This window comes from Apiospora marii, assembly GCF_038362585.1.
Source record: "Apiospora marii strain CBS 49790 chromosome Unknown utg000005l_segment0_segment0, whole genome shotgun sequence".
NCBI classification, from domain to species: Eukaryota; Fungi; Ascomycota; class Sordariomycetes; order Amphisphaeriales; family Apiosporaceae; genus Apiospora; species Apiospora marii.
In genome coordinates, this window is record NW_027117377.1 from 2,240,833 (window position 1) to 2,254,732 (window position 13,900).

The 13,900-nt window shown below is 51.9% G+C and overlaps 7 protein-coding genes across 7 annotated transcripts; 5 read left to right on the forward strand and 2 right to left on the reverse strand.

Annotated features, from left to right (window-relative positions):
• Window positions 1-456: 456 nt before the first annotated feature.
• Window positions 457-946, forward strand: PG985_008626 (mitochondrial 54S ribosomal protein bL32m; the record flags this gene model as incomplete). Its single annotated transcript, XM_066828394.1, has 2 exons — window positions 457-826; window positions 891-946. The coding sequence occupies 2 exons, from the start codon at window positions 457-459 to the stop codon at window positions 944-946; spliced, it is 426 nt and encodes a 141-aa protein (XP_066683306.1).
• A 633-nt stretch (window positions 947-1,579) lies between these two features.
• Window positions 1,580-2,729, forward strand: PG985_008627 (uncharacterized protein; the record flags this gene model as incomplete). The annotated part of the gene is made up of 4 exons (XM_066828395.1): window positions 1,580-1,582; window positions 1,638-1,674; window positions 1,754-2,302; window positions 2,356-2,729. The coding sequence occupies 4 exons, from the start codon at window positions 1,580-1,582 to the stop codon at window positions 2,727-2,729; spliced, it is 963 nt and encodes a 320-aa protein (XP_066683307.1).
• Window positions 2,730-3,383: 654 nt separating this feature from the next.
• On the forward strand, window positions 3,384-4,088 carry PG985_008628 (uncharacterized protein; the record flags this gene model as incomplete). The annotated part of the gene is made up of 2 exons (XM_066828396.1): window positions 3,384-3,836; window positions 3,915-4,088. 2 exons carry the CDS (start codon window positions 3,384-3,386, stop codon window positions 4,086-4,088), a joined length of 627 nt encoding a protein of 208 aa, XP_066683308.1.
• Window positions 4,089-5,391: 1,303 nt separating this feature from the next.
• On the forward strand, window positions 5,392-5,721 carry PG985_008629 (uncharacterized protein; the record flags this gene model as incomplete). Its single annotated transcript, XM_066828397.1, has 2 exons — window positions 5,392-5,547; window positions 5,647-5,721. The coding sequence occupies 2 exons, from the start codon at window positions 5,392-5,394 to the stop codon at window positions 5,719-5,721; spliced, it is 231 nt and encodes a 76-aa protein (XP_066683309.1).
• A 1,337-nt stretch (window positions 5,722-7,058) lies between these two features.
• Window positions 7,059-8,420, reverse strand: PG985_008630 (Queuosine salvage protein; the record flags this gene model as incomplete). Its single annotated transcript, XM_066828398.1, has 4 exons — window positions 7,059-7,231; window positions 7,294-7,654; window positions 7,744-7,898; window positions 8,009-8,420. 4 exons carry the CDS (start codon window positions 8,418-8,420, stop codon window positions 7,059-7,061), a joined length of 1,101 nt encoding a protein of 366 aa, XP_066683310.1.
• A 1,697-nt stretch (window positions 8,421-10,117) lies between these two features.
• On the forward strand, window positions 10,118-12,178 carry PG985_008631 (uncharacterized protein; the record flags this gene model as incomplete). Its single annotated transcript, XM_066828399.1, has 5 exons — window positions 10,118-10,342; window positions 10,407-11,393; window positions 11,452-11,713; window positions 11,768-11,852; window positions 11,905-12,178. The coding sequence occupies 5 exons, from the start codon at window positions 10,118-10,120 to the stop codon at window positions 12,176-12,178; spliced, it is 1,833 nt and encodes a 610-aa protein (XP_066683311.1).
• Window positions 12,179-12,213: 35 nt separating this feature from the next.
• On the reverse strand, window positions 12,214-13,333 carry PG985_008632 (NAD(P)-binding protein; the record flags this gene model as incomplete). The annotated part of the gene is made up of 5 exons (XM_066828400.1): window positions 12,214-12,365; window positions 12,468-12,560; window positions 12,630-12,716; window positions 12,774-12,933; window positions 13,067-13,333. 5 exons carry the CDS (start codon window positions 13,331-13,333, stop codon window positions 12,214-12,216), a joined length of 759 nt encoding a protein of 252 aa, XP_066683312.1.
• Between the last annotated feature and the right edge of the window lie 567 nt (window positions 13,334-13,900).

Consider the following 13,900-nt stretch of genomic DNA (forward strand, 5'->3'; position numbering starts at 1 on the left):
CCTGTCGCTTCTCTTCTGCCGGGACGCCAGCCGTGGATTAAGGGGTCGAGGGTAGGTGCGGAGCGCCTATTGGCTGGAAGCTGTCTGTGCGCTAAACCAGTCTGAGTCTGGAGAAAAAGAACGGGCCAATTTCAAGGGTCGCAGTCGCCTGATGAGTTGATTTGCATTGAATGAGCTTTACCTAATTGCGCTGGAAACTTTTTTTTGATTTGCGCAAAGGTGGTCCCAGGTTGCTTTGCCCAGAGGGAGCTACGCTGGAGCCCAAAGCACAGCACGGCAATCTAAAACCTCTTTCGCCGACTCCCTCACGTGGAGCCATCGATAGACAGCAACGACCGAAATCTCGTGCGCCGACGTCAATTGCCCCCCGTTCGACACCGATTACCAGGAAAGAGGCACCACAAGCGCAATTTGCAGAACCAGTCGAGGGTGCTGCATCAATACAACTCGCTCACCATGGCTGCGATACAGCAATTCCGGTTCGCCTCGGCAGTGTCTTCGCTACTACCTCGAATGACCTCGACGACATTTGCCTCTTCCTTCAGGTCCGCAGTTCTCTTCTCCCATCAGACGCGGCAGTCGCCATACCCGTCATGGCCGTCGCTAGCAATTGCGATTCCTGCGGCCATCCAGAGCATACCCGGTCTGCTGGGTGATATCTGGGAAGGCATCCTCAAGGCCGTACCCAAGAGCAAGACCTCGCATATGAAGAAGCGACACCGACAGATGGCTGGCAAGGCGCTCAAGGATGTGAACAACTTGAACAAATGCCCTGTCTGCGGCCACACGAAGAAGATGCATACCTTATGTCCACAGTGCATGGGCAGTAAGTTGATCCATCCGGACCCGGCTATGCTGGGCGACTGGGTGCATAGCTGACAATGCGACAGAAATTCAAAATATGTTCCCTAACACGTCGGCGGAGAAGAAGATCGACCACGCATGAGCAACACATGATTCGTAGTGTCAAATGAAAGAGGATAAATACTGCATCGGATTGGCGTTCAAGGTCGGATTATACACATGACCTTATATTCATAGCAGAAAGCTCTGTATAAATCAGGTGTATCATAAATGAGCACTGTATACTATATCATGTACATGGAATCATTGATACCAGCTATTGCGGCTTGTGTCAGAACGAAGTCGAATACTTTCTATTGCTGTCCCTCGTTGAGGTGGTTCTTCGAATCTTCGACAAGGCCCATATGATTCTTTGATAAGTGATGCAATGCGATCCAAAGCCCGTGCTCTGGACGTGGACCCCCACCAAAAGCAGAGGGAACAGAATCAGCCTCGATTACGGCCAAAACGAGTTGTTCGTTGCCAGTGCTGCAAGTAGGGACTCTAAATACGCATTTTATTGCGGCTGGTAAGTAACCAAGTTCCAGGGGTTTTGTCTGTGTGGCATTTGACAGAATACAGCACGCATCATTCTTGTTGCGAGGTGAAGTCTTTCCAAGGTGCTCTCGTGCAGATTGCCCCACCAAAGCTTTACCATTTACATTATCACCACCGTCATCAAGCGAGGAGTATCAGTTTCGTAGCACTTTGCGCGCCTGCTCTCTCAGTCAACAATATGGTATGGGCCCGAAATCTCGTGATGTGAAGGGTCATTTCACTAAGATCTTCTTCAGTCGAAGCAATATCTTACCGCGCATACGGTGGACAACGGTAAGCTTCTCGCTTTGTTGCAGCCCCAAGAGAGGCTCTGTGTGGCATGCTGTCCCATCTACTTACTAACTTCCTACAGCCCATATTGCCAACATATTTGCGATCGCCGCTACGAAGACCGCCGTCCTTTCCGCTTCCGGTTCCTCCAGCCTGAACATCCATGCGACAAACAAAGATGCATACCCCCTGGTGCAGTCCATTTCGAATGCGCACAAGCTTGGATGCCACCACTTAGCCGTGTCGCGCGATGGAAGGATCGCCGCCTCCATAGGCTTTGCCGGCGATCTGAAGACCTGGAAGGTTTCTGATACGGGCTCCGGTGACTGGGAGCCTTATGTTGAGGTCGCCAACGGTGGCGAGAAGAACGGCGAGGCGTGGGCGCTTGCGCTGAGCGAAGACGGCTCTGTTCTGGCAACAACCACCCACAACGGCCGGGTTAATGTATGGCGGTTGCGGGATGGTTCGAGCCAGCTGGCCCAGCAGTTTGAGCCGGGCTCCGTAGTCACAAGCGCCTTTGGCATGTCGATTGACATAAGCCATGACGGCAAGTATACGGCGACTGGGCACGAAAACGGCGCCGTCTACGTTTACAACAATGAGTCGGGTCGAATCGTATATCAACTACCTGGTAAGCAAGCTATTCGACTGTTAAGGCCTGCTTTTGTACTGACCAACTCCCAGGCCTTGCAAAGCCTGTCCGCGCCGTCGCCTTTTCGCCCGCTGGAACCAAGCTCGCGGCTGCTGGAGACTCCATGACAATTGAGCTCTACGACCTGCAGTTTGGCGAGCACGTAGCCCAGTTCACAGGCCATACAGCATGGATCATGAGCATTGACTGGAGCGATACGGGCGAGTATCTGCTCAGTGGGGCATACGATGGCAAGGCTAAAGTGTGGTCCATCGACAAGCAAGCATGCGTCGCCACCCATAGCGAGACGGAGCAGGCGCTTCTCAGCGTGAAGTGGTTACCAAAGACGGGCATGAACGAGATGTTCTGCACGGCTGGCGCTAACAAGAGCTTGACGTTTTACCGCGAAGCCACGGGCACCGCCTAACGACCGCAAGGATTTCACGACATTGCATTACTGGGCATGGCGTTCATGAGATGGCTACTACATGTATCAATGAATGGAAAGGGGGCCATTCACTTGCATTGTACTGAGTTTAGAGGGCATGATGCATCAATCAATCTTGCGAGCAGCTCAACTGGCTGGCTCCTACCATCCTAGTTCTATCAATGTTCGTGACAGTAAACCAAGTTGAACATATTTTGCAGTTCACCGTCAATTGAGTATACCATGGCCACTTTTAAACCTATCCGGATAAGTATCATTTGAACTTCAGTGTAAATACGACACACACATACATCAATAGATTGGTTCTGTATAGAATCGAGTTGAGTATTTGGCAGCAACAAGGAAGTCACGTGTGCTCGTACCTTCCTCCGTTGTCCCTCCAACTCTAGGTACATGTAGTAGTTTCCCCAAATTCCCCCAACGTCATTACCGCATTCCACAATTCTTAGGTCCCCTGCGTCAATCCATCAAGATCGTAGGGCAATAAATACATTTGATACACTTATTACGGAGAACAAGCCGTCGCAAACATCATTAGAGAAGCAACCTTACTATCTGCGCATTGGTTACTCGTTTGCATACGCAATTGATCACAAACCATATCATTACCCCCTCAAATTCCCTCTCCTCGCTATGCCTGCCACACGCCGCAGCACCCGCTCTTCGTCGCAAGCCGGCGGGAAGCAAGCGACGCTGTCCTTTCACAACCGAGTGACCAAAGCGGTCCCGAAATCGAGCAAGGACGTCGTTTCATCTCCCTCAAAGCAGTCGCCCCTCGCCAAGCACGTCGTATCCGCTTCGCAAGAAGCCGAAGAGCAGGCCGCGCCCGCCAAGGAAGACATTATCCTCGACGATGCGGCTGGTGTCGAGTCTGAACCGGAGGAGCGTTCGCCGGTATCCGAGCAGGAGGATGAGGCTGTCAAGAAGACCGATGCCGAGCTGCGTGCGGAGAAGATCACCGGGCGCCAGGTCGACCAGTATTGGCGCAAGCTGGAGGGTGAGCGCATCGCGAAGAGAGTGCACCAGGAGGATCTGAGCCAGGCCGAGAAGGTCCTGCGGTATTTCGATGTCAGCTCGCAGTACGGTGTAAGTACTTCGTCCCGGGGGAAAGCTCACAACCGTCTTTGCTGTGTATTCTGGTTTTGCTGACGTCAAACTACTTAGCCTTGCGTCGGAATAACACGTATGAGGCGCTGGCAACGAGCAGATAAGCTCGGTCTCAACCCGCCACCTGAGGTCTTAGCTGTTCTCCTCAAGGAAGAGGAGAATGGAACCAAGGGAGTCGAGAGGGCGCATATGGACGCCATACTGAACTCCACGGCCGTTGGTGTTTCCTGAAAAAGGCTGGGAAAAAGGCTTTCTGCATCATGCAATGCCTTGGGCTATCCGAGACTTGAGGCTACGACGATCTTGCCACCTACGAACTAAATGTGCTCTGTGTATATGGACTTGGCTTGCTTACGGGCGTTCAGGAGTTTGGCTTTCATGGGGCTCTTAGATAGAGGTTCCATTACGGCAGGGGCTTTCAGGCCCCAGACTGGGTTTCGACGTGTACTATAGCGATCACGACAAAATGCGTATGAATTCAAACAAAATATTTGTTCTTGTCATTTAAAGCGTGGTAGAGTTCTGCAACAAGATGAGAGAAGGTGGAGATGCCGCTGGGCATGCCGTGGTCTTTCGGGTCCTGGCGACGACCAATGCAGCCGTCTGTACATGACCCTGAACATGAGCAGAGCTTCGCCAACTCCTCTTCAGCTAAACCCGATGTTCAGAAACGATCTCAACGAGGGCGACGGCTACTGCAACCCTACTTTACTGTAAATTGTAAAGTACACAAGAGGGTGTGAAGTCGCAGCTATCGTGTACTGTGGGAGGGAGAACAACTCTGTATTTTAGATCTATGGCCACGACTCCCTGCCTAGGATTCAACTTGAGCATGTAATCTAGTAAGCTCAAACATTATGCTCACTCGTGATCATTTATAAATGCAATGGCGTCATAAGACATCCTCAGAGCTTGGCCAAGAACACAGGCGCAAGCTGACTCGTGCTCGTTTCGTATTAATAGCCATATCAGAGAGGCAAGTATAGTTGATGCAAAACATACCCTTACTCGGAACTTGCCGCTGTCAATTATAGCTGGCAATGGCATGAAGCTATCGCCGCGCCATGGTGTGATGTGCTTCGTGACTTGTTTTGGCCAGGCACTACCTAGCCTAGCAACATAATGTCTCCCAGCTACACGGTGTGGTTTGATTTTTACCTTTATCTCGACCTTAGTATCGATTATGGACAGGAATAATGTGTGCGGAGCTGCGTGAATGCCAAAGGGTTGGCCATACCGCCCAGACCTCGTAGGGTTCTAGATTCCATGACAAGTGATCAAGCCTATATACCACAGTTTTATCATGAGGCGGACTTGCTAGAGACTCTTCGTCGTCTACGTGTATATGAGCTCATCGCGCATCCTCCCTTTAGACATGTAGATAACCTCCAGCACAGCGCTTCGATCAGCAGCAACGTCAACACTCCGTTCAAGGACCAAAAGCCATCCCTGGTACCCTATTTGCTCAGTTGCCTTCCACCAACCGGCTTGCTCTTTTCATTACGTTACTCCCTCCCCTCGATTCGACAGCAACATGCAGCTGGCCTCTGTTACCATCACCCTTCTTGCCATGGCCTCGGGCGCGCTCGCGGGAGTGGCCAGTACCGCCAACTACGACCCCGGTCTCAAGATCTTCAAGCGCCAGAGCGATGACGCCGTGTGCTGCTGTTGCCAAGCGAACGGTGGCTGCGTGAGTGGCATCCTTTCTTTCCTCTGCCCTGGCCAGATTCCACCTGCTGTATAAAATAGAAAAGAATACTGATCATCTTTTTTTCTTCGTCGGCAATAGCTTTGCGAGGCTTCCCAGGGTCGTTGCGGATCGGACTGCGGCATCATTGGCTGCGTCTTTACCTGCTTGAAGTAGGGTGTCGGTCTGCGATCCAGGGGGTACCATAGAGGATGGCCGCTGCGCGGATGATCTGTTCATAACAGCAGGTTTTCAAGGGCGGGATACCTTATCAGAGGCTTGCAGGCCAAGGAAGGACTGGAAAGGGGACTGGGCCGTTTTCTACTGGGTTCGATACAGGTGGTTTAGCCCGATGATACATATCGACGTATGAATGAACAAGCAGTGTTTCTCAGGTGCCTAGTAAAACCGAGCATTGTCCAGACAGTTGCTTAGGTTCGAACTGGCCAAAGTTGCCCGTTCACCCCTTCTCCCATAACGGAGCCTTCTCATGTACGCGGCCCAGCCCAGAAAGCGTGGAAGTGAACACGCAACCGGTAACTACTAATCATCACAGTTTCCGTTTCGCGTAAGAGAGGTACCGGGAACAGAGGGTCTAGTACGGCAGTGCGTGAAGATGAAGTCATTCGTATCCTTACTACATGGCCACTGTCTTCGTTCAGCGATCAAGGAAGACAGTGATGGCGTTGGGTCCAGGCGAGAACAGCCTTTTCGTCCATCCATGACACGAGTCGTACTGAGCCAAATCATTATGTATCACTGGTAGCATGGCCCTGCCAGTGTATGGAGCAAGAATGTCTGCAATAGACCCTGGACCCCCCGGGAAGGTATGTGGGAAACATGCTATCACCGAACGTCTGCAGTTAATTACATGTATTGGGATGTCTCCAAGCAGACGAGGTGCAGCGACGGGAGTGGTTGATGAGCATTGTACGAAGAGATCAAAAAAAGTAGAACCCAGAAAACATCACCTGGGTGGCATGGTATGATTAGGACCATTGCTGCCAATTAAAAAAATTAAAAAAGAAAAAAAAAATGCAAAAAGCTCAGATAGGGTATTCGAATGCATGTCCTCTGGGTTGACCTGACGAAAGCCATCGCTGCTCCTCAGTGGGTATGCAAGGGAATTTCCTACCTTACGAAAAACCGAAGTTTTTACAACCAGACCAGGGTGGCGAAATCCCTGGCTGGTGATGGAAGAAAAGGCAGTTATTTAGATATTTAAGAGTACCTCGATAGCTGTAGGCGTTGGGCCTACCTGCACCTGGGGGCTCACAGCTACCTCACCTCCCACGCGCCCCAAGCAAGCTCCCCTAAAGCTCCCCTTCTGGACAACCCAATCACCTGCATAACAATGAGCTATTGTAGCTCAAATAGAAAGGTAGGCAACGTGCAATAACACCATTCGCAGTACGATTCTCTTCGTGGGCCAAGGTTTCCATTCATGTCCTCCATCGCCATCCCCTGGCACCTGCTGAAAATCCAGTGGTGAACCCAGTCGACACACACATGTACTAGTACCATATGCTCCGTGTCCGGTGATGGGGCATTGTGTACTTCCCTTCCGCTTCCATCTGCTTCATGGTGTCGTATAGGAAGAAGTCAATCAGGATGGCGTTCACCTTAGCCTCTGGATGGCTTCGGTTGATATCCCTCCTGAGCAGCTCCACGCACCAGATGCTACAAGCTAAGCATGGATGTGTTAGTAAGTACTGACGAATTCTCACAAGCCAAGTCTGTATCTCTTACCTCTGAGCTGAAGTTCATACGACGTTCCACTCTCGATGATATCCCCTTTGCTGATCATGGCCTGCAGGGGCGGGCTGTACGATATACAGCCCAGGGTTGCCAGGATCTGCGGCACGCGGTAGTCGGCGAACATCGTGATCTTGTCGATGTCCCTGAACTCGCCCCAGTCTTCGCCGTTGAAGCAAGCCCAGACATCGGCCACGAATATCTGAGCGCGCTTGAGTAGCCGTATGGGTTTCCGGTGGTTTTCGAACTTGTGCTCGTCTCTAAAGCAGTCGAAGTCACGCGCAAGCATGTTCACGAGCTCTGCGGCCGAGCCATCGGCAACATCGATGAGATGCGTGACGCTGCACGAGTATTTCTGCGGATAGGGGTTGGTTCGGGTTCATTCGAGCATGCTGAGCCCCTTGCAGAGATAAAGAAAAGGGCAAGAGGGAACGCATGACCTACCTCGTACAGCACGTTTCCTGCTTCGCGCAGACACTTGAGGCGTTCCTCGAGCAATGGCATCTCTTCGTCAGTGCAAGACCGGAAGACATGCCGCAACGACTCGAGGTTGCATTCGTCCTCGCTCTGCCAGTAGTGCGGGTCGGTGATGGGGATACCTTGAAACATTGATCAACAATTCCGTCATGGGGCTGAGTGTGCGATCAATTCGAAGCAGAGCGTCATGACGAAACGAGTCGACCAATGAGCAGGACAGAGTTGCACACACCTTCCTCCAAGGCCCTCTGCAATGCGGCGACGAGGCTCCAGTAGCCCGTCCAGGTCTTGTCCTTGTAGCTGATGGCGAAGCGCTCGTCTTCGGGCTTCAGCGACCAGAACGAGAAGTTCAGCAGGTCCATGGTGAAGATAAAGGCCACGGTCGACTCATCCTTGCTCTTGGGGTGCAGCTCGTGCTCGGCCCAGCTGGCCGTGGAGAACCCCTCGGACTGCATCTTGGCGTGGATGATCGCCGCGGCGTTCTTGCACGCCCGCATGTCCACGGCGACGTCAATCGAGTTGTCGTAGACATACTCGGCGCCTTCGAGGACACCCGTCTCAGCCTCGGCGGAGAGGTTGGGCTTCCCCTGAATGTGCTGGCGGAGGAGCTCGAGCAGCTCGGGGTCAGCTTCGTCGTCCGACATTGCCAACGAAAACGTCAATATCAAAGACCGTTATAAGCGACCCTTAGCTGCTGTCAATTCCGTGTATGACCGTTCGAAGAATTGTATACCGGGGTTGTCATGGATTCGAGGGGCTTAAAACATGGAGATGTGGAATTCGAGCCTGACCTCGAAATTTGTAGTAGCGGGTCGGAGTTGGAGCATCAAGCAAGCACTTAGCAGCCTTGTTAGATTATGCATACATATGTACCTACATGGGTATAGCACTGAACGAGTACAGCACGAGATATCTATTTGGATACAGAGTCGATGAAATGCGGCAGTATTAGCGACTATATTATGTTGCCTCGCAATACTACTATCAGACATTCAAAATCGTCAGACTCGTTCCGCCCCCCCTCTTCGTCACTTTTACAGGCCATGTGTGTCAATGGTGGTAGAGTTCCCCTGCAGGCTGAAGTGTGCATGAGACCAAACCAATTGCAGCAACCACTACCGTACTACCGTGCACACCCTGCTTGCTTCCCAGCAGCAAGCCAGCGCGTTTGGGGCGTGCAGAAGGGCGTGTTCCATTTTAGACCCGGGTCCAATTCCGTCACCGGGGAGCGGGAAAGAATCCGAGTCACTGTCAACGTGCCCGTGAACCCCCGTGGCGTAAGGGTAACCAGAGCACCCTACCGATGTATTCCATCAAATCGTTGAACACGAATCGGCTAGATCGACTGGGTGTTGATCAAGTCTGGTAATATTCGTGATGTTCATCCAATCGAATGGACGTCGGGTTGATTAATCGGGAAATGTTCTCAATATTAGGTACATCCGTTATACTTTCAAGGTATCCCGTCAACCTGGTGATTTATCTGTATTAGGTTGACGTGCATTCGGTCTGGTGTGTCGGGATCCTTGATTGATGAGGATCAAAGATAAAAAAAAAAATGTTTGCTCAACAGAGTGAGTGAGTTCATTGATTACAACATAACAGGCCTGCTTCTGTACCTGTACGGGGGCGTGTGCTCAGTGACGACGGAACACTCCAGGTATCCACGTACCATTCTAGGCAGGTACACCAATACCTGTACACCTCGCGGCGCGGAAGCTAGCACACTGGAGCGTAGCACCCAAGGCTCACACACCTCGCGCCATCCCATCGAATCGAGGCTGAGAGAGTGAGCGCCTGCAACTTTTGATTTATTAACCTAGACACGACTAGATCTGCAGTTTCAACCATCCAGTCGTCTCTTTTCACCTTTGCGCCTGCTCGCAAATTCCCGTCACGACTATTTCTCCTGTCGCGACACACAAACACACACCCGCCATCCTTCCTTCGTTCATGCATCCCACCCGATCCATGACGGCAACTGAAGTGGGCTGGAGCTGTCTTTAGTTAGGTATCTCACTACACCATGGCGCTGGCTCCAACAAGTCGCGACAGCTACAACTGCCAATCCTTGACCAAGAGCGTCAATGACGATGTCAAAGCCGTAAGTATATTCTCTGTCTTATTTCTCATTGCCGCTACGCAGCAGCCAGCATCTGCGCGCCAGCTTTACGCCCTGCACAATGAGCTGTCTGCCTGCGCATTGCATTGCATATGTCGACCACCGGCGCAGGCGCAAACATGGCAACCAGCTCCAACAACCGCGCGGCAGCACCTCTTTACCAAGCAACACCTTCGCACTCTTAGCAACCCAGTGTTCCTCTGACTGCTACTGTCCACCATGGAATTGCTCGAAGCTGCCGATCCTGTCGTTTTACTGACCTATGTCTCGCAGGCCAAAGTTCTGATGGTCGGTGCCGGCGGCATCGGTTGCGAACTCTTGAAGAACCTCGCCTTGACTGGTTTTGGCGAAATCCACATTGTCGACCTCGACACGATAGACCTGAGCAACTTAAACCGCCAATTCCTCTTCCGACACGAACACATCAAGAAGTCTAAAGCATTGGTACAGAAGCCCCCGGGTGAGGTGGTGTTGTGGCGATGGTGAGTTTGTGCTAACCGGCTGATAGGTAGCGAAAGAGGCGGCCGAAAGCTTCAACCCGAACGTCAAGATCGAGGCGCACCATGCGAATATCAAGGATGCGCAATTCAATCTAGAATGGTTTCGCGGTTTCAACCTTGTCTTCAATGCGCTGGATAACCTGGAGGCGAGACGCCATGTCAACAAGATGTGTCTGGCGGCAGATGTGCCCTTGATCGAGAGCGGTACGACTGGTTTCAATGGTCAGGTCCAGGTCATCAAGAAGGGCGTCACAGCGTGCTACGACTGCACAACAAAGGACGTCCCTAAGTCGTTCCCAGTGTGCACGATCCGAAGCACACCGAGCCAGCCTATCCACTGCATTGTCTGGGCCAAGAGCTATCTTTTGAACGAGGTCTTCGGTGTTAGCGAAGACGAGGCAGCTTTCGACCACTCGACGGATGCCGACAATGCCGAAGAGATCGCGGAGCTGAAGAAGGAGGCCGAGGCGCTGCGAAGAATCCGAGAGTCTGTTGGCACCGCAGAATTCCCCAAGATGCTGTTCGACAAAGTATTCAAGGCCGATATCGATCGATTGCGATCCATGGAGGAGATGTGGCAGTCGAGGAAGAAGCCGGAGCCTTTGGACTACGACGTCCTGAAGCCCAAAGCCCCTGCAGTTACTCCGGAATTATTACAAGACGGGCAGAAAGTGTGGTCTCTGGAGGAAAACCTGACGGTTATGAACGATAGTCTGGAACGCCTGAGCAAACGAGTGGCTGAGCTCAAGGCAGCTGGAACAGCTCAGCCCACCATCACGTTTGACAAGGATGACGAAGACACTCTGGATTTTGTCGCGGCAGCTGCCAACATTCGGTCATCCATATTCGGCATCGACCGAAAGTCTCGCTTTGACATCAAGCAAATGGCTGGCAACATCATTCCAGCCATTGCCACTACAAATGCCATCGTGGCGGGTCTTTGTGTGCTGGAGTCATTCAAGGTACTCAAAGGTTGTTATGAACAGACCAAGGAGGTAAGGAACACAACCCACATGCCCTGATTAGGACCAAAGCTCATACATAACATCATAGGTATTCCTGTCACCATTCGCAACCCAGCGTCTACTGAGCGCGGATAAGCCTCAGCCTCCGAATCCAAACTGTCCGGTCTGCAGCGTTTACCAGACGAACGTGTATGTGGATCTATCACGTGCCACACTCAAAGACCTGGTGGCCGATTTCGTGAGATTGCAGCTGGGTTACGGTGACAAGGAGCTTGCCGTCAGTACGGAGGCTGGTGTTCTTTATGACCCTGAGGAAGAAGACAACCTTTCCAAGAAACTGGGCGAGCTCGGTAATTATACTCTTGGCACGTACTATGTGATGTTATTCTAACGCTACTCTACAGGAATCAAGCAGGACACTTTTGTGACCATCGTGGACGAAGACGACGACGACGTCTTCGTCAATGTCGTGCTGAACATCCAAGAGGCGTAAGTTATCTTACCCCCAAACTAGACTACAGTCAACTGACTCCCATTCCAGCAAGGAACCCCTCACGGATAAACCCATCAAAAGTCTTGAGCCTGACCAAGCACCCAAGATTCCTCGCAAGCCCAAGAAGGAGCCTGCCCAGGAAAGCAATGGTGTACACTTGGATGGCGATGCATCAATCAAGGACCTGAAGCGCTCCCGAGAGGACGAAGGCGATGTGCCGCCACCCTCCAAGAAGGCGAAAACCTCCGGCGCAGATGATGACGACGTCGTGCTCGTTGGTGATGATGGTCCGAGCACTGGGGCTATCGTTATTGACGACTAGTCCATACGTGGGAGAAGAATCCGACAAATCTTCCGTCACGTAGCGCTGAGACCACCGTCTAGATTGAGGACGGTATTGTGTGCATATGAATTCTTAACAAGGAACGCAGCAGCATCGGCGACTTCTTCCGCCGATCCAAGCCGACCCAACGGGATGAGGCTTTCCAGATCGGCCGACTTGGCGATGGCTACAATGTACATTAGTGAATACATTTCACCTCGAGGAGAGCCGTGCATGGATGAGGGCTGGCGGCTGGATTGAGAATTTCTGGACGAAATGAGCAACTTACAGGCGGTCATTTCGGTCTGGATATACCCGGGTAGGATGACGTTGATTCGGATGCCGAATCTTCCCACTTCCCATGCCAAAGCTCTCGTCAAACCTAGGACACCGAGGTTAGATAATTAGATGAAACGAGAAAAATCTCGGAATACTGAAACACATGACATACCCACGATACCTGCTTTTGATGCCGCATATACACTTGCGCCCCTTCCGGCGTGGGTTGCAAGAAGACTGGAGATGTTCACGATGGAGCCTATCATGTATGTCAGTGCCGTGCGTGTGGCAGTATAGGCTGTGATGGTGTGCTTACCGGATTTCTGTTGCATCATTTTCTTGACGACTTGTTGGCAGCCCAGAATGGTGCCTTCTAGATTTGTGTTTAAGATCTCTTTCATATCGGGCACTCCAGTATTGAAAAGGAAGGAACTCTGAGTAATGCCGGCCGCATTGATGAGAATATCAACGTCTCGCTAAAGTGGACATACGAGTTAGTATACTTCGGCCTTCAATGTATTCCCCCTTTTTCCCCTCATGGGTACTTAGGTAGTTCCCTGGGACGGGACACTTTCAAAAACATGACCGATCGGGTTCATCTCTACGTACTTTATCCGACTTCATTTGTTTTAACATCAGCTGCCAGCCCGTCACGTTGGCCACGTTGAACGCAAAGGTGGAGTGTTTCGGTGGCACGGCCAGCGGCGCGAGGCCGGGCTTCAGGTCGAGGCTCTTCAGCGCCGTCTGCAGCCGCGCCTCGTCGCGCCCGACCAGCGTGATGCTGGCGCCCTCGGAGGCGAAGTGCTTGGCGATGGCGAGGCCGATGCCGCGGCTCCCGCCCGTCACGATGGCGTGGGCGCCGGCTAGGGAGCGCATCGTCGTGTACTTGCTTACTCGCTCGCTTGCTCGGCTCACGGGGGAGGCGTGTCTACTTCTGGTGCAACGGCTTTGGCGTCGTCGTCGATATGACAAGGCAATAGGAGACAGGACGTGTATCCTGGTCCCTGTAGAATGCGGGTTGTCACGTGCAGCTGGTTTGCAGGTTGGTTTGTTGTCGGGATGATGATGCGATTATACGCAAGCCAAGATGCAAAGTTAGACCCTGATCGTGCTAGTATTCTGTCAGCTTGACGCAGCCAACTTGCCGGCAGTGTGCAGGTCTACATACGTGAAAAAAGCCAATGGACTGGCTGGCTCCCTGGACGAAGACACTACAAATCTTTGAACTATTTTATATGGAAAACACCAGATCCCTAGTCAGTGACGTGAAGGATGCACGATGGTGCAAGTGAAGTGTGGACATGTATGTACATTTGTACTTGCATTACATGACGGCAGCAGAAGACTACACCAATTCGACGACATGTAAGTGTCTCATTGGGCGACAGGGACAGGTGGTGGTTCACTAACTATGTATGTAGAAGTACCTACAGCTTCCTACCG